The 24933-nt window shown below is 40.0% G+C and overlaps 2 protein-coding genes and 2 long non-coding RNA genes across 9 annotated transcripts; 2 read left to right on the top strand and 2 right to left on the bottom strand.

Moving 5' to 3' along the window:
* Nucleotides 1–619: 619 nt before the first annotated feature.
* LOC125963387 (uncharacterized) lies at nucleotides 620–6063 on the bottom strand. Its single transcript, XR_007475276.1, has 2 exons — nucleotides 5625–6063; nucleotides 620–772 (listed from the first exon to the last, which is right to left on the bottom strand). It is a non-coding gene; the product is annotated as an uncharacterized LOC125963387 (long non-coding RNA).
* A 46-nt stretch (nucleotides 6064–6109) lies between these two features.
* Nucleotides 6110–10059, top strand: COMMD3 (COMM domain containing 3). Its single transcript, XM_004280944.4, has 8 exons — nucleotides 6110–6248; nucleotides 7575–7686; nucleotides 7791–7854; nucleotides 7947–7981; nucleotides 8342–8402; nucleotides 8498–8554; nucleotides 8647–8706; nucleotides 9689–10059. The coding sequence occupies exons 1-8, from the start codon at nucleotides 6110–6112 to the stop codon at nucleotides 9746–9748; spliced, it is 588 nt and encodes a 195-aa protein (XP_004280992.1). The 3' UTR covers nucleotides 9749–10059.
* Nucleotides 10060–11392: 1333 nt separating this feature from the next.
* On the top strand, nucleotides 11393–21491 carry BMI1 (BMI1 proto-oncogene, polycomb ring finger). Of its 6 annotated transcripts, none has more exons than XM_004280943.4 (10): nucleotides 11393–11532; nucleotides 16361–16491; nucleotides 16841–16937; nucleotides 17538–17593; nucleotides 17681–17731; nucleotides 17892–18000; nucleotides 18081–18126; nucleotides 18594–18692; nucleotides 19061–19141; nucleotides 19234–21491. In XM_004280943.4, the coding sequence occupies exons 2-10, from the start codon at nucleotides 16380–16382 to the stop codon at nucleotides 19561–19563; spliced, it is 981 nt and encodes a 326-aa protein (XP_004280991.1). In that variant the 5' UTR covers nucleotides 11393–11532; nucleotides 16361–16379; the 3' UTR covers nucleotides 19564–21491. The 6 variants fall into 6 exon arrangements, with proteins under 6 accessions (XP_004280991.1, XP_033263742.1, XP_033263740.1 ...); XM_033407851.2 differs by lacking the exon at nucleotides 11393–11532 and adding an exon at nucleotides 11826–12009; XM_033407849.2 differs by lacking the exon at nucleotides 11393–11532 and adding an exon at nucleotides 15498–15610.
* LOC125963389 (uncharacterized) lies at nucleotides 18535–19251 on the bottom strand. Its single transcript, XR_007475278.1, has 2 exons — nucleotides 19155–19251; nucleotides 18535–18729 (listed from the first exon to the last, which is right to left on the bottom strand). It is a non-coding gene; the product is annotated as an uncharacterized LOC125963389 (long non-coding RNA).
* Nucleotides 21492–24933: the final 3442 nt, after the last annotated feature.

The raw sequence follows: 24933 nt of genomic DNA, 5'->3' as shown, positions 1-24933 counted from the left end.
ATATTGTAAGTCAATTATACTTTAATTAAAAATAAATTAATAAAGTATTTTCTGAATAGTTCTATATATGCAAAAAATATGTGAGAGAATTGAACACAATTATTCTAAGGATTTTTTTAAAGTATTGTTAGACTGAACTTTGCATAAAATTGTTTCAAGTCTATGTTTTATTTTGACAAGGGACATAAAAATATGTACTCTCTTGAAAACACCATTCAAAACAACCATAATTAAAATGTTAAATTCTTAACCAGTATTATTTAAAATATCATGTGTTTCAAAATATTAAAACTTTCACCTAAGCCTTTCTTTACAAAGTAATCTCTCTTAATATATTAATTTTGGTTTAAATGTTTACTTTAAATGAGTTAAAAGCACATTTTGTATAGTTTCTTTAGTGTTGGCAATGTATTTAATTCAGATCATGCATTCTTATATATATAACTTCTCTTCTGAAATAATTCATTTGATAAATGATGGTCAAATCTTTCATTTTATAAGCAAGTATAGATTATTGTTACCTGAGTTTAGTATATAAAATACTTTTATTTTTTGTTTCCTCTTTTTAAAAATTATACTCCTTTAAACAAAATAAATATGAATATTTATACATTACTTAAATTTCAAAATTTTAATATATAAAAAGCATGCTCTCAAAATACAAACTTTTAAAAAATGTTGGCTTTAGACAATAATATTCCATTGACTAGGCCCATTTGTTCCTTTTTGTTGTTGTTGTTGGAATTCATAGATCTGGTCAAAACTTCAGTTTCTAAGGTATGAGAAAATACAGTGTTAGAATAGATTCCAAAACCAGGACCAAAAAGGAAGGGAATCTCTTAGATATTTTCTGTTGTTATAGTCTAAATGTAAGCCATGTTAAAACTGGTTAGGTTCTGGACATGACAGACAATCTTCTAGTCCATTTTGAGCATGACTGTGAGGCTTAGTTAAATTCAGTGGAGCTAAAAGAATCTTGGTGTAATGGACTGTGTCAGAGAAAATAAACAGTAAATAAGTTTTCTGTAACATTTCTTCTCTGGAAGGGAAAAACTTTCCTCCCTCCCTCCCTCCTTTCCTTCCTTCCTTCAAAAAATATTCAATCTCTCTCTCTCCCTCTCTCTCTAAAAATGTAAAATAACAATTTAAAGGACAGTCTGCATGCATATGGAAGAATTAATCAGATATATTCATCAAAGTAAACTTGTTTCAACATGTCCATGCTTCACTTTCATTCTCTTCTAGCTAACCCATGGGTCATTCTGGCTGATCCCAGATCAATGAAGTAGGAAATCGAAGCGGTGATCTTTATAAGTGAAGTAGAGAATAAAACCAACCTGTTGTTGAAGGGGAAACTGTTTATTATCTAAATTCTCTATTTGACAGACTTTATTGGATGGTTGGCCAGCTCCTAATTTTCATATCACTTCACTGGTGACTTAAGGAGTAAACTTACTTTTTATAATCCATACAAAAGATAAGTACATTGTAATAATTTAAAAGTAAATAGTTTCCATTTGTCCATGTAGAGAAATTCTAAGACACACAATTCAACCTGTTCTTTTCTCATTAAATATACTGTGGAGTATGATTGCCTTCCTTGTTTCTAATTTCTTTACCTTTAAATTAAAATTTGCCTTCATCTCTTGCCAAACTGCATGTTAAAAATTTTATTTCCTTTTAAGAAACCAATTCCTCATTTCTTCCTAGCTGAAGACTTCACAATTTTAGTCAGTACTACTCAGATATTCCCATGTGACATTAGTTGCTTGGCTTCAAAATAAGGGATCAAACTTCCTAAAGGAAGCCCTGAAGAGCAGACCTGACTTTTCCAATATGTAGAAAATCCTTTCAAACCCATAGACTGCTTAGATACAAAGATTTAATATTAAAAATTATCATTTGATACTTATGTACATTCTTTTAATATTACAGAATTATTTCATTCTGACTCAAGTAGCTAACAAAATCAAGGCAGGACACTCTTGATGATAGCTCCCAAATCTCACTTTAAAAATTCAAGAGTATCCTCCTTTTTAAACATCCTGACTATAGAATTTCCTATTTGCAAAGTTTGACAAAATTATAGTTTCTTAATTTCAAAGGAAATACTTTGATATTTATCTTTTTAAAAAACTCAGTTTCTTAGTAACATGATAATTAACCTGTTACAACTTAGATTTGAAATATTTATCATATACCACATTTTGAAGTTTTATATTTGATATTTTCCTGATGCAACTATCTGAAAAATGAAATTTAAAAAGTAGTACTAAATGATGAAACTACTACTTAAATAGAAGTTGTGCTAATTAGTCTAAATGTCTTGAATAAAACTTTTGGGGGAAAAATTCAAAACGCTTGTGCAAAACCATAAGCATGAATTTTGTAGTATTTTAGAGAACATTGTATCATTGATTTTCATTCCTATGGTTCCAACTTCTTTAATGTGACTAGCATTTCACTTTCTCTCACATATTAAGGCACTAGCTCCATTGAAATAAATTTGAGTTTTATCAAAAAATCCTCATATACAAGATAGGCTATATGAATAAGGGAGGGAAAAGGTTGTATTTGCCTATATTAATTACTGTAGCAATGACCATTTATAAATTATTAGAGATTGGACTAAATGCTTAATTTGAAAATTAAACCTTTGTTGTTCCCTCTGAATGCTTGATATGGTCTTTTGAAAACATGTGACACAAGACTCAATTTGAAACCACTGAACTCTGTAGTCATAAATGTGCAAAAACTTGACCATTCAAATTCCAAGACCCAATCTATGCCTTGCCAAGTTAAGATATTTAATAAAAGAATGTGTATAGATTTTATAAACTTCACTGAAATAGTTTTGACCTATACTTTCAAATACCGTATGTTAACTCAGTTAAGCATTCCTCCCAAGTGTCCATTTGTGGTTAAAGTAGCTTTAAAATAATAAATTCTATTTTTATTAATATTTATCTCAAGGCTTTAAGATCACTAACCACCAAAGAATCCCTGTGAGGGGGCAGAGAGAAGATGTTTCGTGTGTTTAGGTAATATTTAAGCATTTTAAACTTTCTTCTTTCTGGAAAGTGAGCAGGTATTCCACGTGCAGGGGTGGAATAGAACCCCGCAAGAACATAGTATGTATGCCAGTAAAAACTTTTGGATGCATGGGCATTTAAGCATATTGGCTTTTTTTTTTTTTCCTCCCCATGGGTATTCAAGGAACTCTTCAATCTAAAGTAATACTTTCCCTCAGCTTCCTCGGCACAAAAGCAAAAGTACTTATACAGTCTAAAAAATAAATACTAGAAATAAAAACAATTGCAACCAACAAATATACCAATGAGGCCTTTGGGAAAAGCTGACCACATAGATCCTGTAAATGCCCCAGCACATTTAAATTGTACTCATGGTGCAGAGGCCAATATTAAATTGTTTTCTAAAAAAGAAAAAGTTAACTAACCAGCTCAAAGGATACAATGTATTTTAAAACATTCTAAAAACATTTAAAAATACTTTCTCATCCTTTGAATAATTTGTACATTCTCAAAAAGAAAAACAAATTTAGCAGCATTATCTATCTTAACTTTGCAGTTTAAAAGGAAAAATACATTATTAACACGAAGATCATTGAACATCTATTTTGCTGTTTTCAGCTGCACATAATTGTTATTTTAAAAGGCTCTTTCAGGGCAAATTTAGTCGATTGGCTTTAAGGCTGCAGAATTGTTTTAAGTCTAGTGAAAGTTCCAATGCTGTTTTCAGTGATCAAAGCAAAAATTTTTAATAGTTTTTCCCCCATAGTTTCAGAATGTTTTCATACCTAGTTTTTCTAATAATATAGAATATATTGATTTTATTGCTGCAACAGAGTCTACATCTGTGTAATCATGCCTTTTAATAATTATACTTCAATGTATTTCAATGGCTTACTTGTCAAAGAAATACATGTATTATCTACATTTAAACAAATACTTAATCCTGTGCCTCCTACAAAGGGAGTTGAAATAAATGTAGCTACAGGAGAAAAATTCAGTTTTTCTAGTATCAGAAAACATTATGGTGAAAATTTTTGTGTGAGCTGGAAATATACCCATCACTTGGGCCTAACACATAAACACATTTAGGTAGAAGACGACAAATGCCTTGTAAGAGAAAGGACTTATATATGTACAGGAGAGTAACATGACAGCTATTACAGAAACAATTCTTGTGAATTTCCTAACTTTTACACCCAGGAAGTCACATTTAATTGAATTACTTTCCTCTTTTAAAACAGCATTTAAAAATCTATGCTCAAGCATTATTGCTTTCCTTTTTGACACTAAATTGAGTATGATTACAGTTATCAACTCAAATTCTATTAGAGTATTAACAATCAATATTATGCAAGGTCATAAAATATGTAACAGATGTAATGAGCTTGGGTGTTGTTAATATTGTTTAACTTTTACACAACTCTGCCCTGTAAAATATCCCTTATGCAAATCAGATATCTGGACATTTTTCAACTGACGTTTTACTACTGAGGAGAAACAAGGAGTTTAGAAAGAAAATGAGAGATGGGAAGAAAAGATGAACATGATTAATAGGTGTTTGTTTCATAAAGACTCTAGGGAGACTTTCAAATCCTTCACTGCTCCTATATGCTCACCGAAGTGGAGAGCTAGTTCACATGCCTTTCAAAGCCTTCAAAGGAGAACTTGAGTAGTTACTCAATCTTTACTGATGCTAAATTATTCCATTTGCGTCCTGTTGTTGTGAAATCAGGTGTTCTTTATGCATTGGTGCAAGGTTAAATGTTGACTGTATTCGTTAGAAACTTTTTTTTCAAATAAACACCTAAATTATGCCTCAAAAAGTGTTTCATGGTGAGTCTGTTTCAAATAATGCCTCCTAAGAGGCATTATTTGAAAGACTAAAACATCTTTCTCGTTCTTTATTCCTCCCCTCCACCCGGAAAGAACTGCACTTTGAGTTTCCTTTTTAAATTCTTTTGATCAAAAAATGCATAATCTACTTTGATGCAGTTTTTTGTTTTGTTTTGTTTTAAGAATCACTCTTGTTCTCCAAATTCGTATAACTATAAAGGGGAAGTTAAACTTTATACAATATTTGAACCTTTAAAATGATGGGTATTCACTTCTGATAAAGATTTTGCCATTCTTAACTATTTACTAAGTTTTTAGTAAATAGTTTTTAGTTTTGCCATTTTACTAAGATAACTATTTGATAAAAATATGATAGCTTGACTAATTAAAACAGGACCCATAGATGCTGTGAGCACAGTAGCACAAAATTTTTATCAGTTTGCTTTTGAAAGGTGTTTATTTGTAGCTACATCTAAAATTTTTAATAATTCTGTCCAATATGTTCGTGAATAAGATATTAATCCCTTAACTGTCGAAGTACAGCACCTACACACGCGCACTATATGTATACATGTGTACACACACACACACACACACACACCACGCAGGAAGGAATCAATTGCCGTATTCCAGGAATGACAATGAAAGAGGAAAAATAAGCAAGAATTATAATTAGACGTCTACAGTCTCATTCACAGAAGGGCAGTGCTTGGGGGTTAAGCTGTTGAGTTAAAAAAAAGCCCCCAACCAAAAACCAACCAGTTGCCTCCGATTGGAGCTTCCCGCAGGCTTTCGCGCTGAGCGAGGAGCGGGGAAGGCGTAGTTCTCGGGGCCGGTGGGGGCCGGGATCCCGTCACCATCACCACCTCCCGAGGGGTCTTTCGGGAGCGCTCCCGCGGGCCCCGCAGGAGCCGGTGACAGTCCTAGGTGAGCGCCGAGAGCAGAGAAAGCGCCGAGCGCGTCCACAAAGAGCCCGGGCCGCCCCTCGCGCTAAGGCGCGGCGGCCCTAGCGGCGGGCGCAGAAGGAAGGACTGGACGGAAGCGGCGGCGGCGGCGGCGGCTGGCGGGTGGCCGGGGTCGCGGGCCAGGGAGCGGCCCGGGAGGCCGGCGGGGAGCCCACGGGTTGGGAGGCCCGCAGCCCGCGCCTCCGCCGCCGCCCCAGCCGCGTGCGCGCGCGGCCGCATCAGCTGAGCGCGCGGCGCGTGTCACGTGGTGCGCGTGTCGAAGGTCACGGCGCGCTCACAATGGAGCTCTCGGAGTATGTGCAGAAAGGCTTCCAGATGCTGGCCGATCCCGGCTCCTTCGACTCCAACGCCTTCACGCTTCTCCTCCGGGCGGCTTTCCAGAGCCTGCTGGACGCCCAGGCGGACGAGGCCGTGTTAGGTAAGCCGCTGGGCTCTGAGCTGGATCGGCCTGGGTGGAGGGGCGCTCGGAGAAGAGGAGCGAGATGGAGCGAGAAGGGGAAAGCCCCGGGAAGAGGAAGTCTCCGGGGTTTGCCCTTCGCTCCGGACGGAGTGTGGGGATGTGGCTCTGCCAGAACCCACATCGGACCCTGAGCATTGTTCTCTCCCCAGTTGGCACCTGCACACAGCCAGCTACACGTTCCTGGCCTGATTTCCCCTCCCAGGCTCTTTGTTCCTTTGTAAAGCCGGTGTTCAAGTCTTGTTTGTGGCCTAAACATCTAAGGTTTTCAGCCTGGTCTGGGGTAAAAGCTGTTTGACACTTGGACTTCATCAGGGCAGCTCCCTGCAATTCAAGCTTTCAGTGCTAGGTTGACGAAGGTTTTAAAGGGTCTGCTTCCAAAGTAATTACTACGTCAAATAGTGTTGACATTTTTCATCTTAGAGAATACCTCAAGATCCTCTGATCATTCCAACACTCTAGTTCAATATGTTTTGCACAGGTTCCACGCCTAGACCCTTAAAATATGGTGCATAATGTTTTGTTCTGCACTAGTTATCAGGAGGCGAGTCTCTTATAAGTGGTCGGGTCAGTGATTGCGGAGTGCGGTGTCAGTATGGATGGAGGCATATTTTAAGACAGATCGCTATTACATGATTTTCTTAAATATAAATATCTCAACAATTCAAATTTTTTTCCTGTAGTTTCACGAGCTAAACACGTGTACAAAAAGTATGAAAGTGGAAGTTCTTTAAACGAAAATAGTAACCGCCACCTGGTTAATCTCAAAAAAAAAAAAAAAAGAAAGGATGGCTGTCGAAACCTGAAAATATTTTGAAAATTGTATTTTATATTCTGAACTCGTTCCCTCTCCCCCACCTCCATGTGTTAATGTCCATGGAGCCAGTTAGCATAAAATTAATCTTTAGAAGGAAAGTTTATTCATTCTTAAATTTACACCATATAAAATATTTATCTTCTTATTTTCCTCGGAATTTACTCCATCTTTAGAGTGACCACTGTATATTTTACTCTAGGACTATGTTTTTTAAAAAATAAGAGTATTAAGGTAAAGTAAAAGAAGGTAATTTGACCAGGTAATTGCATAATTATTGATGTGTGATCTTTATTGTTTTGCCATTGACCATGTTGCACATCTCATTTACTTATAATTTCCAGTCCTTATAGTTGAATTCTTCTTGTTATCTTGTTAGAGAGGGTTCTTTACCCAAATTAAAATCCCTTTTTAGAAACAGGACTATAAAGAATTTATTGTCACAGGCATCACTGGCAATTAATTTATTTTAGATCACCCAGACTTGAAACATATCGATCCAGTGGTTTTAAAACATTGTCATGCAGCAGCTGCAACTTACATACTGGAGGCTGGAAAGCAAAGAGCTGACAAATCAACTCTAAGGTACAGGATTTATTTAAATATCCATTTGTTTTCAAATAGTACCTTTATGATTCCAATTTCAGTTTTTAAAATGGAGACTAAACTTAGGCTTTTTTTTTCTTTAGCACTTACCTAGAAGACTGTAAATTTGACAGCGAGAGAATAGAATTGTTTTGCACGGAATATCAGGTTACTTACTTAAATTTTTAAAAATCAACAATTACTATTTTTCTTCTACTCTGTTTGCAAAGACATATTTTCTTTCTTTTTTTTCCTCCCAGAATAATAGGAATTCCCTAGAAATCCTACTGGGAAGGTAGGTCCTGTATAAGGTGTCAAGCTGAGCTACTTTTTACTTGCAGGTATGAATGGAGAGTGTTGGTGTGAAACAAAACAGGACAAAAAAACGGGATCTAGACCAAAAGAAAAGGGGCTAAAGGGCAAGTGAAACAATTGCAGTTAAGCTAATGTTTTTAAAGATAAAGCTTATGGAGATAATTTTTAAAATGCTCTTTACTCTTCAGAACTTGAAAATAAAGTTTAACAATGTTTTAAATTCAGAATGGATTAAAATAGTGTGTGTGGTGGGGAGGTGGTAGACACCATTGTTGGTGAAGATAAATACTAAAAGTTTTCCTGTAGCTATTATGTACAAAATTATCATTGTATCTTTCAGTATAGGCAGATCTTTCCCTCATATAACTGATGTTTCTTGGCATTTGGAATATCAGATAAAGGTAAAGTTTAACAAACTGTTTTCTAGGGGAACTTAGGGAACTTTTTTAAAAAAATAAGAGTTAAAGACTGAAATCAATGTGTTGTGTTGTTTTAGACCAATCAACTTGATAAGATGTACAGACCTGCATATTTGGTGACCTTAAATGTAGAGGTATTTATACATAAGCCCTGTCTAAAAATTAAATGTGTAATGAAATTTAAAATTTCCTTGATTTAAATAAACAGCATTTTTTTCTTCCCTAGAACACTGATTCCCGATCCCACCCAGAAATTAGTTTTAGTTGCAACATGGAACAATTACAGGTACAGTATTAGGATCTGTGAATATGCCTACCTTTTTACAGATTTTTAATTGAGAATTATGCCTATGTAAAGTTCAAAAGAAAATTAACCATCTGTCAGTAGATAATGAAGGTTGGTTAAGGATTTAATGGTGAGGGGGCTTCAAAAGCAATATCTTAACGTAGGCTTCACTTTTGAAATTACGATGTTACTAACAGAATTGGTCTGCATTTGCTGTTCCCTCCAATTAAAATAAACTTGTGTAGTGTTGAGTGTAAATTCCTTCTATTTGTGATAAGTGTGAGCCAATAGGACAAAGCAAAAGGAAGAGCTTGGCTTTGAAAATGTCTTCTTTGCTTTCAGAAATTGAATTAAACTCTCAAAACATGATTTTTAAACAGTAGTTGTAAATGACTTTTTATAAAGGAGCAAGTATACAAAAATTCTAAAACTGTTTATATTGCCAGTGTAAGACTGGGGAAATTAAAAATTACATTGATTAATGGACATGACAACGAATTTATTTCTTACCACTTAAAAAAATGAAGGTCATTGCTTGAAATTTTGATGAGATTGAATTTTTCAAAAGGGATCTCCTGCAGAGTCGTTTTAATGTAACCATTAATCAAACTTTAAACTTTCAAAAGATGTGAATACAGCATAATCTTTGTTAGATAACTTGAGAAATTTTAATTTTGATATACTTCGCCTGTTCAGAGGATTCAGTTAGAAACTATATCTCACATCTGAGGGCAAGCAGCCCATTTGAAGATGAGATATTTTAGAGGAAAACTTTCTATTGACCTTCTTTTAATTTTTTACATCTTTTATATTTTAGAAGAAAACCTTCTTTTGATAGTGGTTTGTCAAAGGTTTAAAATCTTTGTGAATTTTAAACTTGTTTAGAAAGTGTCCCCCGACTCTCTTCTTGCATCTTTCTCAAAGTTGGATACTTCTTTCTTGTGTTTTTATCCTAAAAACGATTCATCATACACATCTTCAGGACTTAGTAGGGAAACTTAAAGATGCTTCGAAAAGCCTGGAAAGAGCAACTCAGTTGTAATTTGGAGAAGTTAACGATCTGCCCCGGTCTAGAGGAAGACCAGGAACGCCTTGCCTCCGCCGAACCATCGTTTCTGCGAGCTGGATGTCTTCCTTTTCAGGAGAACAAATTTTTTCTTTTGGATTTGTGTCACTCATCAATTTTGACACTTTTTCTTTTACACTTGTGAAAGGGTTAAGAGGGAAAGTCTGCCTAAGTATTTGAATCATCTTTAGTATTATCCGTACACTGATCATATTTGATCTTTTCCAAGTCTTCCAAAAGGAAGCAGACAGTATTATATTCTGAATAAATAAGTTGTTCCCACTAAAGAGTGCTGAGAGTTTGTTTGGATTTGAGTTTGTTAATTATTACTTTGAAAACGCAGACACGATTGGCGTTAACTTTTAACGATCGCCTCTTCTCAGGATTAAAGTTAAGCGTAGTGGGAAAGGATGCGATCTTCGGGGTTGCCTTAAGACCCCAGATTCGGGACGTGGGGAAAGGGCGCGGTCGCCCCGCGCCGGGAGCTGGCCCGTCCCGTTACCTGTGCCCGAGGGCTCGCCCGCAGCCCGACCCTCGCCCGTGGGGCTCCGGAGGCCCGGCCCGGCCGGCCGGCCCCGCGCGGAGCCCCTGCCCGGAGCGAGCGGCTGCCCGCGCGCGCCCCGCCTCGGCCACTGGCGGGCGGGGAAGGGGGCCGGCGCGGCCGCGGGAAGACTGGGGCGGGCGCTGTTGTTTCCGCGAGCCCAACTCGGTCGCAGGTTCCGCGCCGCGGCGCCGGAGTCTGGGCCGCAGCCCGTGGGGCCGAGCGGGGGGCGGCGGCCGGGCGATCTCCTCGGCTGGAGCCCGCGGACGTGTGCACCGCGGGCGGAGGCGGGCGGCGGCAAGAAAGAAATAACGGGGGGTGGGGTGGGCTGAACTGCTTGCGGGGCCGGAGCGATGCCCGCGCCGAGAGCAGGGTGGCGCGTGTGGCGCTGTGGAGAAATGTCTCCGCAGCCGCGCCAGCGCCGCCGCCGCGCCGAGCGAGGGGGAGGGGGCCGGGTCGCGCTGCTCCGAGGGGAGGGGGCGGCCGCGGGCCCGACTACACCGACACTAATTCCCAGGCCGCCCTTAAGGAATGAGGGGAGCACGTGACCCGGTGGGGGGGCGGCGGGGGGAGGGGGCGGGCGGACTCTGAGCCATTTTGGAGCCGGTGTCAGTTTCCACTCTGCCTTCAGCGGTGCTTTTTTTTTTCCACCCTCCCCTCCCCCTCCTCAGCCTTCCTCCCCTCCCCCCGCCTCTCCGCACGCACACACACGGCGCCCCCCACCCCCCTCCTCCCCCCACGGCAACTATGAAATAATAATCGTAGTATTAAAGGCAGAGATCGGGGCGAGACAATGGGGATGTTGGCGAGGGAGCCCCGATCCGGATTAGAAACACCTCCCAGCCCCGCAGAATAATACTGATCGCGCCCCCTCCGCGCGCTCCCTCCCCCGAGTGCGGAGCGGGAGGAGGCGGCGGCGGCCGAGGAGGAGGAGGAGGCCCAGGAGGAGGAGGCGTTGGAGGCCGAGGAGGAGGAGGAGGAGGCCGCGGAGGAGGAGGCCGAGGCGGAGGAGGAGGAGGAGGCCGGGCTCGGGAGGCAGCATGAGCCGAGCGCGGCGGCCGCGGCTCCTCTCGGCTGCGCTCGTTGCCCATTGACAGCAGCGTCTGCAGCTCGCTTCAAGATGGCCGCTTGGCTCACATTCATTTTCTGCTGAACGACTTTTAACTTTCATTGTCTTTTCCGCCCGCTGCGATCGCTTCTCGCCGGCTGCTTTTTCCGGGTACGTAGGAGGCGAGGCGCCTCCGGGACGGGGCCTGGGGGCGGCGGGGGTCGCGCCGGGCTCGGACCGGCCGCCGGTGGACTGGGAGCGGCCCCCCCGCGCCTCGCCCGCGCCGGCCGGGAGGGCGCTGACAGCGTGGGCGCCGAGCCCCGCGCCGCCGCCGCCCGCCGCCCGCCGGCCCCGCGCGCCGCCCGGCCCCGCGCGCCGCCCGCGAGCGCGAGCGCGCGCCCGCCGCCGCCCGCCGACTCCCGCGGCGCCGGGACCGACCCGCAGCCCGCGCCGCCGCCGCCAGCCGGCCTCGGCGCCGCTCCAGCCGCCGCCCGCTCCAGCCCGGACGCGCCGCGCGCGGCCCCACGTTTTAGTTCCTTTCTCCCCCGAGCGCCCCTCTACACCCTCGCGACGCACATGGCCCCCGAGAAGAACACTTCTATTTGCAGCTTCTGCGGCTCTCCCGGCCACGGCGCCTTTTGTTGAGAGGTAGATTTTGATGAAACGGGGACGGGTGCCTGAAATCGGGAGCTGCTTGGGTCAAGTGGCTTCCCTCCTCTCCCGAAGAAGGGGCTTTGGAGGGGTTTAAACAGCCAGAGAACGCCCCCATTTTATAGGGACGGGTTGCGTGGGGGGCAGCGATCCCGCCAAGGTGGATGTTAGGCTGGTGAGAGCCCGAACAAAAATGTTATTAACTTAAGTTGGAGGGACACTTGTGAGAAATTGGATGGCTTGTAAGATGGCGGTTCCCAGTTGTTTCCAAGGTCTCCTGCGTTTGTGTTTAAAATGGTAAAGTTTTCAAGGTGTTATTTGTTGGGAGTCTTGGATAAGTTCTTCAAACATTACTTGGGACGTGCTCACTGGGAAGTGGGCATTTCAAATTTGGAGCTTTTTTTGGAGTGATGATGGTGAGTGGACGTTAGTCTTGCAAGAGGTTTCCTCTCTTTCTTTTTTCCTCTTTTTGTTTTTTTCTCTCTCAGAGACTACAGTTTTTCTCTCAACCTCTAGTATGGGATGCACTTAGAACCATGACTCAAGTCCACAACGTTTTACAGGTTTGGTAAATGTCAGCTTAGGTCATGTGGTGAGGAGATGCTTTGGAAAACGAGCACTAAAAAGTTGATGGCATATGTTTACGCAGTCTTTTGGGTTTGACAGCCGTATAGCATGATCTTTTTCCCAAAGATTTACAGTTAATAATTGGAAGTAAACAATTATAGAGACTTTGATCATTCCCAATTGCAATAAAAGGATTTAGTGGGCTTAGTGGTCACGGTTCAGTATTTGAAATACAAGCATGTATTAACCCCTTCCCTTAAAGTAGGCAAAATTCTGGGCATATTATTCAAATCCAAGTGTAGGTTGGTGATGCCTAGAATGTTATGAGTAGTTCAACCTATATTTTATAGGAAACTTAACCCCCAAGTTCTGGAAACATATTATATACTACGCTAAAGTCTTGAAACCTAAGGATGCCAATTGTTAACAGCATATGCTAACTTATGAGACTATATTAACATTTGAGTTTTATTTTAAGTAGAATCCCTTAGAGGTTGATTTTGTGGGCAAACATATATTTTTTTAATATTTGAGTTCATTCCCATACATCTGCCCCAAAGTGCAAAGGTGTTTGAAATAACCTACTTGTGTAAATTTACACCTGGTATCTTTAAAGCCATATAAGTCACTGTGTATGCATGTGTGTATGTATACACACACATATACACACGCTTCTGTAAGAAAAGTGAGCATTTAGTTGTACTTGAAAAATCCATTAATGTTCTACCATCAAGTCCTTGGATGTGCATTAAGTGCCCCCAAAGGTAAAATTCTCCCTAGAAGTCAAGTTAACCCCAAGTTTACCCATACTTGTATTGACCTGGGAGCCCCAACTGGGGTTATAGAGTTTATTTGCATGTGTTAGATTGCAATAGTCAAGCTGATTGTTAACATAAGAACTTGCTTCTGTTTTCCTTCATTTTGACATTACTGGTGTTAGGCCTCCAACTAAAGTGACAGCCCCAACTGAGTATGTTATAATGGCAAGTTTAAACTATTGAGTATTTTTTCCATTGTATGTTTGGTGCATTTTTGCTTGCTTAACTGGCAGTTCTGTGGTGGAACCTAGAAGGTTTTCCTTTCTAAGGTGCAAGAGATTGTTTCTGAAACCTTATCAAGCATGTCAGATGTTTTGGAAGTCTTCATTAGGTTCCCAGTACTTTCAAGTGGTATATAAAGATAAAGAACTGATTCTTATACAAGTAACAAAGTGGTATTTACTAGCATTATAAATGGTTATAGGGTTGTGGTCAAATTCTTGTGAATTGAAGTAGAGGAGTTGTGTGAATTAAGACTTAAAATGAATTTGAAAGGGTTTTGGTCAAGTACATGAGACTTAAACGTTCAAAGCCAACCAGTAGATAACCTTTCATTGAGGTCTGATTGTTCTGTGTGTTAATATTTGTGTTTGTCTGGTGTTGATTTTATGTAAAGTAGAGGAGAAATAAAGGCAGCTGTTTTTATTGATGCCCCTTCCTGAACTTCATGATCGGTGGCATTAGTGTGATGTGCTTTTGCAAGGGGACAGAAGTATCACCTTGCTAACTATCTTTCTAGTAAAGGTCCTGCTGTTTCATAAGGAGAGTTTTCTTTGAGAACCAGGAAGACTTGTCTTTAATCACCAAGTACAATAGAATTAAATATTGCTACTCTTTAGGGACACTGCTCCATCCACAACTCCTCTGTAATCCCACTTAGATTTATATTAACAATATATTGACAATATTCCTCTAAACAAGTCATCCAAAGATAACTGAGGAGTCACACATGACGTTTTCTGGTTGAAGTCACTGGTTGCCACTGTGGTCACTTTTCATAAAAGAGGCTTTGTTTTGTTTTTACCGGTTTTTTTTGTTGTGTGTGTGTTTTTTTTTAGTACTCTAAAACTTTTAGTTTCAGCCATTGAGCTGTGTTGATTAGTATTTCCCTCTCCTGCATTAAAATTCCCTGAGAATTAAAACCTCAGATGCATCTTCAAGTTTCACAAGTTCCTAGATTTCTGTTCAAGGCAGCTTTGAGAATGTGCTTCAGATAAGTCTGGAAGCTTAGTCTTATTTCAGATTCTGAAATGAATGAAGTGGGAGTAAGAAATGCATTTTTCAAGCATACTGCACGAAGTAATTGACTTCCCTGATTGTCCGCTATTGTATTGTTGCTGACAGTTCCCCACCGTGACTTTTCTATAACATACGATATCTGTTGGGAATAGCATTTCATTGTGTGGGGTTTGCATGGAGGTGAGGCTGAGAAAATGACATTTGTTTTTCTCTGCTCTCGGTGCTCTGGGTTGACAAGGTGTTGATTTAGCGTTGGGAATGGGCTGGTCACATGGTTCTTTACTTATTGTCACTGCCATCGATTCAGGTAGTTTTTCTTGCCTCTATCCAGCATAGCTCAGGTAAAACACAAGGCTTTGCCCACTTCTTGTCTGCTATGAAACAGATTTCAGTTTTCAGCCTTTCCAAAACTTTGTATCGCTCATCCTAATCTACAGAAGGACTTCCTATTAGAGAAGAAAGCTTTAAAGAGTTTCAGTTCAATAAACATCTCTGCAATTTGAGCCCTGACGGTTTCGGGCTAAGTGCACAGTTGGCAATTCTCAAAAGATCCCTTCATGAAATTTTTGACCTAGTGATTGCTAACAGGAGAGACCGAAGGAGTCAAGATCTGAAAGAAGCTCTTCGCGCCGAGTCGACGTGGAAAGAGGCCCCCAAGAGTGTCCGAAATGGCCGGAGTGCGGTTTGCATTTTCCTTTACCACTGCACGCTCCGGGGTCCCCCAGGCTGTCTGCCGGGTCGCCTCGGGCCAGAATCCTGCTCCCCAGCGCGGCGGGCCTCGTGGGGCCGCCCCACCCCCGCGCTGCGCGCCCGCACCCCACCCCGCCCCCGCGCGGCCCCGCCCCCGCGCCGTGCCGGCCCCTCCCCCGCGCCCGCCGCTGCCGCCGCCCGGCAGCCCCGCACGCCCGCCGAAGCTACGGGCTCGGCCCGGCTCCGCGCGGAGTTGCAGCGGTGGCCGGATGCCAAGTGTAAGTGTAAGTTGCTATGGAAACCCCGACAGAGGCGAGTTCCGAATCCGGAGCGAGACGGAGCCCCGGGCGCCGCCGGATCCGCCCCTCCGCATCCCGGCCCCCCGGCCCCCGGGCGTCCGCGCGCTCAGGCCCCAGCCCGAGGCCGACTCGAGGTGCTTCTCCTGCGGCCCCAGCACCCAGCTCCGGAAATGCCAGGGATGCAGATAGAGCACAATTTGCTTTCCCTTTGTATCGCGTCAAAACGTGCCTGGTTCTGGTTGCCGGAACCGCGTAAAACAACCAGAACCCCTGGGAAGCCAGGGCATGCTCCTGGATTTTCGATCGAAGATCCATAAGGAAGTTTTACCCTAAATTTGGAGTCCTGGAACAAGCCCTAGCGGTTGGTAAATATCTGCGGGGAGCGTGTAGCGTCTGCAGCAGCCGTGGGGCTGCTGGGCTGGAGGACAAATGGAAGAAAGAGACCCGAATGCTCTCAGCTCCCAGCCCCCACCCCAGACCTTTTCTTCTCCCTCCTGGAATGACCTGAGGAACCAGAGATTACTTTTCTTGGATCCTTTTTCACCTTTTCTGTAGAACTGATTGAGGTCTGATCAGTGAATTCTTTCTGTAGAAGACGTTGGGACAGTCCAGCCGCACAGTGTTAAACGAGTTTTATGAACTCCTTCAGCATTTCAGAGCATATAGTTACTGGGAGTTGGAGATAATCTCGAATCTCTTTCTGTGAATTATGGCCAATATTTCTTTGTCTTGCAGGATCTTTTATCAAGCAGAAATGCATCGAACAACCAGAATCAAGATCACTGAGCTAAATCCCCACCTAATGTGTGTGCTTTGTGGAGGGTACTTCATTGATGCCACAACCATAATAGAATGTCTACATTCCTGTAAGTATACAGTTTTAGACCTTTTCTTGTGTCGTGTATATTTAACATCTTGTCCTGAAATTTGAAAACTAACAATTCCCACTGTCCTTGAGAATGTTGGTACAAAATGAAGAAGTTGTTTTCCGCTCTTGCATTTAGTGACTTTTTGTTAATGCATATTTAATAAAATACTGTATAAATATAAATTGTATAAGTGTTCTCAGGATATTAACTGAATTTGTTTATTTAATTAGAAATGCCTTTTGGTATTTACCATTTTGTTACTACTAGTTCTCTATTTCTGACATACTAATTTTATTGCTTAGCATCTACTTCCTGAACTTTAAAAAATTTGTGTTTTTATTTCTAGTCTGTAAAACGTGTATTGTGCGTTACCTGGAGACCAGCAAGTATTGTCCTATCTGTGATGTCCAAGTTCACAAGACCAGACCACTACTGAATATAAGGTAGGAAAATGTTTAAAAACATTGTTTGTAATTGCATAATTATTGAATTTAGTGTTTATTTCTTCACACAAAATTTACCCTTCAGTCACCGTCTAATGCGTGTACTTTGTAGAGGAGGATAGCCCTTAATTTCTTGGCCATTTTAATGATGACTAACTTTAAACAGAGTTCAGTATTATTCAAGGGATTTTAAGATTTTTTAAAATCATTTTTAAAAATGGAATTAGTTCTCCATTTTTGCATTGCTTTATTGACCTTGTGACAGGCAAGAGTGCATGTGTTTAAACTGCTTCCATTCTCTCCTCTTTGTTCTCTTTCATATTAGCTAATTCAGTAATTTGGAAGGCACACTTTTCTTGACTTAGTGAAATGTGAAGAATTTATTAGTGAGTATAAAATAGAGTATTCTACTAATTAAAAAACAGTGCTACTACATAAAGAAGTTTTATCATAATTATCATGTTGATGTAGTTATAGACAGTGTTACAATCAAGTAAAATACTATAACAGAGAAAACAAAGAATGTTTAAAAACTTAATAAACATTTTTAGTTTTTGCCATATTAGTTGATAGTTTATTTTCTAATTTATTCTTTTTCAGGTCAGATAAAACTCTTCAAGATATTGTATACAAATTAGTTCCAGGGCTTTTCAAAAGTGAGTAACTTGCTTAAAAATGAATTTTTAAAAAGTATTTATCAGTTTTACCTGCTATGTTTAAGTCTTTTTTTTCCTCCTCTTTAGATGAAATGAAGAGAAGAAGGGATTTTTATGCAGCTCATCCTTCAGCTGATGGTAAACTCTTTAGAGGGGGAAAGACATTTTATTTGGAGGGAGAACTTATCCAGTAAATTATTAAAATTAAGCTTAAAAGTACCAATTCCATTCTTCTATATGTATAATATTTAATTAAATACTTAATTCTTAAAAATTGAATTTAAAAATGTCTTTATAGCTGCCAATGGCTCTAATGAAGATAGAGGAGAAGTTGCAGATGAAGATAAGAGAATTATAACTGATGATGAAATAATAAGTTTATCCATTGAATTCTTTGACCAGAACAGGTAAATTCTTTAGGAAATGTGTTTTATGCTAATATATTTATTAGATACATTGTTTGCCTAATAAATTATCTGTTTCTTAGATTGGATCGGAAAGTAAATAAAGACAAGGAGAAATCTAAGGAGGAGGTATGTTCCATGATACAAAAACACATAGAAGATGCATTGTTTGGATTCTAGATTTTATGAGGGTGTATGTTGCTCTTTAGCATATCCTAGGGTCAGATGTTGCTATCAAATAGAAGAAAATCATCACGTTTGTTGTTTAAGAGTGATCTGTATTCAATAGTTACTAGATAGAATTTATCTTATATATGATTACTCTTCTTACAAAATATTTTCAAAATATTACAAAATTACAAAAATTACAAAAAATTACAAAATATTAATGTTTAATGCTTTGATGTACTGAAGGAATCTGTTCATTTAGTATTTATAATAATAGCAAACTCAAAGTATAGCTGAGAACTTAGTCAAATCTCAGCTTTGGTATTCGTACCTTTTGTCATACTCAGACATCTATTTTTTTTGACTTTAAAAAAAAAATCTTAAAGTTAGGAATTTTAAAAAATTATTTTTTTTAAATATGCTCTTAGGTGAATGATAAAAGGTATTTACGATGCCCAGCAGCAATGACTGTGATGCACCTAAGAAAGTTTCTCAGAAGTAAAATGGACATACCTAATACTTTCCAGGTATCTACTTTATAGTCTTCATGCATTCTATGTAAATCTTTAAAAAAAAATTTCAATGACATTTTTCTTTTTGGATTCTAAACCCAAAAAAGCAACGGAATTTTTTTTTAAATTTAGTACTTTATTTGGAAATCGCTCTTAAAATATTTGGTATGGATTCTGTTTTATGCTGTGAAAACAAATCCCTTACTAATTTCAAGAAATGTTTTCCCTCATTTGAAGTTTCCAGAGGGATTCTTTCTTTGTCCAAATGTTTGGAGAAAATGTTTTTTAAAAGCATTTTTGGATTCTATTTAGGTGGCCAAAAAAATCTAGATTTACCATCATTCTTTGTGACACTTAATAATTGAAGTGTTGTTTTTCAACAGATTGATGTCATGTATGAAGAGGAACCTTTAAAGGATTACTATACACTAATGGACATTGCCTACATTTATACCTGGAGAAGGGTAAGTAGTGTACCTGATGCTCGCAGGTTATTTTTGTAGACTGTACTTAAAGATCTAAGACTGATTTTTTTTTTTTCCTCTTAACTTTATAGAATGGTCCGCTTCCTTTGAAATACAGAGTTCGACCTACTTGTAAAAGAATGAAGATCAGTCATCAGAGAGATGGACTGACAAACGCTGGAGAACTGGAAAGTGACTCTGGGAGTGACAAGGCCAACAGCCCAGCAGGAGGTATTCCCTCCACCTCTTCTTGTTTGCCCAGCCCCGGCACTCCAGTCCAGTCTCCTCATCCTCAGTTTCCTCACATTTCCAGCACTATGAATGGAACCAGCAGCAGCCCCAGCGGTAACCACCAATCTTCTTTTGCCAATAGACCTCGAAAATCGTCAGTAAATGGGTCGTCAGCAACTTCATCTGGTTGATACCTGAGACTGTTGAGGAAAAAAATTTTAAACCCCTGATTTATATAGATATCTTCATGCCATTACAGCTTTATAGATGCTAATACATGTGACTATCGTCCAATTTGCTTTCTTTTGTAGTGACGTTAAATTTGGCTATAAAAGATGGACTAGATGTGATATTCATATGGACGTTAATTGAAAAGAAATATTATTTCTCGAAAGAATTGATTTCTGAGAAAGCAGGCAAGATGTTTTTCTGTGTGTTAGGACAGATGTGAAATGGTTTCTGTAACCATTGTTTGGATTTGAAAATCTTCTGCAGTGGATATAAACATTGGGCCATAGTTTGTTAATCTCAACTAACGCCTACATTACATCCTCCCTGATTGTTCTTGTTATTATGCTGTTTTGTGAACCTGTAGAAAACAAGTGCTTTTTATCTTGAAATTCAACAAATGGAAAGAATATGCATAGAATAATGCATTCTATGTAGCCATGTCACTGTGAATAACAATTTCTTGCATATTTAGCCATTTTGATTCCTGTTTGATTTTTACTTCTCTGTTGCTGCGCGAAACCGATCAAAGGAAAGTAAACTTCAGTTTTACAATCTGTAAGCCTAAAAGCGGGTACTACCGTTTATTTTACTGACTTGTTTAAATGATTCGCTTTTGTATGAATCAGATGGCATTATGCTTATTGTACAATGCCATATTGGTATACGACATAACAGGAAACAGTATTGTATGATATATTTATAAATACTATAAAGAAAATATTGTGTTTCATGCATTCAGAGATGGTTGTTAAAATTCTCCCAACTGGTTCGACCTTTGCAGATACCTATGTTTGAGCCTTATCACCATAGGATATTTTTAATGTGGATATTTAATTCTAAATTTTGTTCCATTGGAAGCGATTGGCATATCGTAATACTGATTTTTCTCTAGTAATACCTGTTTACTTTTAAAATTAATAGTTGCATTAAAGAAAAACTTTTCACTAAGGAAATTGGAAATGCTTTCTTCATTTCCCATTGCTTATGATGGAATTAATGTGTTTTTAAAATGCATATTGATCGCTGTAATTCTAAAACAAATATTTTAAATAAACCAGCAAATTGCTGGAAGAAGGCATTTTATCTAAAATTATTTTAATATGTGGCATAGTGGAAATTTCAAACTTAAGAATTGCTGTTACAGTTATAAACAGTGGAATATGCCCTCTCTGTAACGTCTGGAAATAGAAGCAATTTATTGTGAGCTTCTACAGGTATTAGTTTTTAAATACAGTGAGCATGTTGAATTTAAAGTATGAATATCCCCAACAATTTTCAGTTTGTGTTTTGCTTTGGTCGAACTTGTTCATCACCCATCAGTTATTTGTGAGGGTGTTTATTCTCTATGAATATTGTTTCATGTTTGTATGGGGAAATTGTAGTTAAACATTTCATTGTCCCCCGTCTGCAAAAGAAGCACAATTCTATTGCTCTGTCTTGCTTATAGTCATTAAATCATTACTTTTACATATATTGCTGTTACTTCTGCTTTCTTTAAAGATACAGTAAATGAAGTTTTATGAAACCACAAAATACATATATTTTTATTTTGACCTAAATTTGTACAGTCCCATTGTAAGTGTTGTTTCTAATGATAGATGTAAAATTAAATTTCATTTGTAATTGGAAAAATCCAATAAAAAGGATATTCATTTAGAAAATAGCTAAGACTTTAATAAAAATTTGATATGAAAAGCACAATGTGCAGAAGTTTTGGAAACCCTATTGTGGATTACAACAGGTAAAAGCTGAAGAACATCCATTGCTGTCTTAATGATGTTGCTGAGAGTACATGCGTTGTTGTATAATTGCTTGAAAGCCCAATTGAAAGATGTATCTGTTTATTTACTCTACAATCTTTGAAGTAAAAGTTACCCATGTTTGCCAATTTTGGTGAATTTAACTTATTTTTCTAGGGTTTTCTTCTCAAGTTGTTCATGATGTTATCTAAGACAAGAAAAAAAAGTTAATGGAAGTTTCAAGTGATGTTTTTATTTTGGATATTTGGACTGTGTATATAAAAAATGCAAAAATATTTTTCAAAGGCTAAAAACTTAAAGTGCTAGTGGATTGTCATTTGACTTACACAAAACCAAGTCATAGGATCAACACAGAACTCAAAGATTTTATATCTCAACCTTTTTATGGACTTATTTTTGAAATTACTTAGTAAAGTATCAGATATTGCATTTATGGCTTACCTAACACTATTTCACCATATTTGAAAACATGTCCATTTATTTTGTTTGAAAGAGGAATTTCCCCCCTACTCAATTTGAAAATTGCTTAAGCTTTAAAGGCTATTTCAGCTAAAATTTGTCTTTTAATAAAACGAGAGTATAATGTTTTGTATTTTATAAGCAGCCATCACGGGTTTGACAATTAGGCTTTAAAACTTTTGCTGAACTACCACTTAAAATTTCAATGTTACAAAAACCCATAGCAAAGCTGCTAACTTTGTAACTCTTAGCAGTCAAGGCAGGGTGCGTGAAAAGTCGGCTTTAAGTTTGGCTTTTGCTTCTGAACAGTATTCTGGGATTCTATACCACAAAGTTAGAGCTAAAAATATTCCACAGAAAATGCCTAAATTGATTTCACAGATTTTGGCTTAAATGCAAAAAAAGAATGAGGCTGGTTGCTGTTGTATAAATAGTGATCTATCTTGCTTTACACATGCATACCACTTTACAAATACCTTTTTGCTTTTAAAATTGCCGGCCGTTAATTGCTCTGAGTTGAAAAAAAAAGTTGCCCTTCAGTTGACTTAACCTACCAACCATATTGCTTTGTTTCCTTATCCATATGTGCAAATGTTAGGACCTTTGGAGGTACAATGCAACAGGCAGAGTAAGCTGATAGGGGCTTTCCTTCATCCTTTCCTCTTATTCTTTTCCCAATATTGGAGTTGCAGTTCATTTGTGAAGTCTTTCTGTACACTCGTTGTATAGGCCTATCAAAAAGTTTTGTTATGAAACCTTAATAGCAATGTAAAAGGAATCCATGTGAAATACTACTTGCACTGGCCAAGAAGAAATGAAAATGTTTGGTTTTTGAGAAATAGCTTAATGGTAATCTTTGGAGGAGATGGGATTTTAATTTTAGAAACAATTTGCACATGGAACCTAGTCTCCTTTAGAATCCTGAGGTGAAGGAAGTGTTATTTTTGTTCATTTCTCTTTATATTTTAAAGGTTTTAAAGATATATCTTTTCCTTCTGACATTACCCTGGAATGACAGTTGGAAATTCTGATTCAGTTTGGTGCTCCATGAAATGGAGGCTCCATGTTATTTTGAAATACAATGATTGTTTCTTCCATACAGTTTTACTCGCCTTTTATCCAAAACAAAAGGTCTTGATGAAATTACATTTTAAAGGACCCTTAAAAAAAAAGTATATACCTTTAAGACTTCTAAGTTTCAAAGAGCACAGAACGCAGCTCCAACATAAGGCTCTTGGGTTAGATAAGGTCACTTCGCTTGAGGATGTTTCTTCCAAGTAAAAAATGAACAGTACAACAGGTGATTATTCCTAAGGTCGCTTAAAAAAAAATCCGGATTCCTCCAAAATAAAACCTTGAATTAAACTGGGACCACAGAATTCAGATAGATGGGTTCTTTACAAGGAAGAGAAAGTATCACATATTAGAGCCTCCCAGTAGATCAGACTTGGGAAATGCCACCGCGAAGCCTGTCCATCTCCTTACAAATCTCAAGATCTCCCAGTTTTGATTATGAAAGTCTCCGAAAATGTTTACACAGTCGAGTGTTTCCTGTTTCCGCACTTCATTTTTTTTAACGTTTTTTCTTCTTTTGGTTCTTGAAACGGATTTCCTTTATTTGCACCAGTTTCTTTTTCTGAGTGTGCAATTTCTAGAGGTCTCACATGAAGACTTCACCATCAACTTTTTGTCTTCATCAAGTCGACGACATCAACAGTTATTCATCACTGGAAAGGCTACTCCAGGATCCTTATGAGTTTTCTGAAGAAGTTCAAGTGCCTGTGGAAAACTCACGCGAAGTCTCATTTAACCCCCTAAATGAATAGTAAGCACTACATAAAACTTCCAATGGATGAGTTAAATTACCCCCATTCTTCTGTTTTCTTAAAATATCCCTTCCAGAGGCTATTAGAAGGGAATTTCCCAAAATAGCAAGTGATGTTCCCTCAGAGTCACCTACATTTCAGTTAAAAAAAAAAAAAGTTACTTCTTGCTCTGATTGTTGGGTGGTCATCAACTCCAAACTTCAAAGTGAACGTGATTTCAAGTTCCGTGCGGATTCGGCGCTCTTCAACTCTGTCCTTCTAAGTTAGCTAGAACCCAACAGACCCTCGGAAGGATGCGGACTAGGGTACTCGGGAAACGCGTCGAAAATTGGGATGGAAGGAATGAGAACGTTACAGAGATGGATAAAGAAGTTACTGGAGACAGCGAAGCCTGTCCAGGAGCTCCAGTCTTAGGTCTAAGTGCCCCCACGAGTGGAAATATTCAAAGAAAGCCGAAGACAGGAGCGCAGTGCGCGGCTTGCAAGATAAAGCGGGGGCGAGGGTAATTAGGGTGGAAAGAGCATCGGCTTAAAAAAAAAGAGAGAAAGAAAGGCTTCCTATGTTCGGGTGCCCGGTGGAAAGGGCACAGGACGCCCGGCCGGAGAAAATGACCTTCGTTTCCCGGCAGCGCTGCCTTCCCGATTAGGGAGCCTTTACCAAAAGGACCGGTTACAGAGAAAACGGCCCTTCTCCCTGTTTTATTTTTTAACTAGCAGCTCTCCGAGAACCGCAAAGAGCGACAGCCCGGACCTCCGCCCCCGATTGCGCCGCGGGGTTCGGCCCGGCCCAACGCTCGAGCCCAGGCCGCGGGGCACCGGGAGGCCATTTTGCGCGTGCGCGGCGCGCCACCCTCGGCTCGGCGGACTCGGATCCCGCCAATTTTGAAAGCGAGATTCCCAGGCCTCGGCAGGCTGGGGAGGCGGGAAAACGAAGTCGTGTCTCCAAGGCCGGACCCGGTGGCGAGCGGCGGCGAGAGCCGGGTGCGCGTGATCTCACAAGGCGGCCCCCGTCCTGCCGAAGGCCTCTCCGCCCGGCGGGACACCGAGGCGCGGCAACCGGCCCCTGGGCCGCGAGAGCTCAGCGCGGGCAGGAAAGTGTCCCACGTCCCGGGAGGCGGCGGCGTCGCCTGCAAAGCCCTCAGAAGCGATTCCTTGCGGGGCCATTCCAGATTATCGCCTCGCTTTGCCCCCCTCCCTCCGGCTGCTTCAGATCCTGTGCCCTTTCTCCTTCAATAACAAGGTGTCCTTGGAGTTTAGGGTTTTGTTGGAAAGACTGTAAGCCAAAT

Source organism: Orcinus orca, chromosome 2, assembly GCF_937001465.1.
Source record: "Orcinus orca chromosome 2, mOrcOrc1.1, whole genome shotgun sequence".
Lineage (NCBI taxonomy): Eukaryota > Metazoa > Chordata > Mammalia > Artiodactyla > Delphinidae > Orcinus > Orcinus orca.
This window is presented reverse-complemented; position numbering and strand designations above follow the sequence as displayed.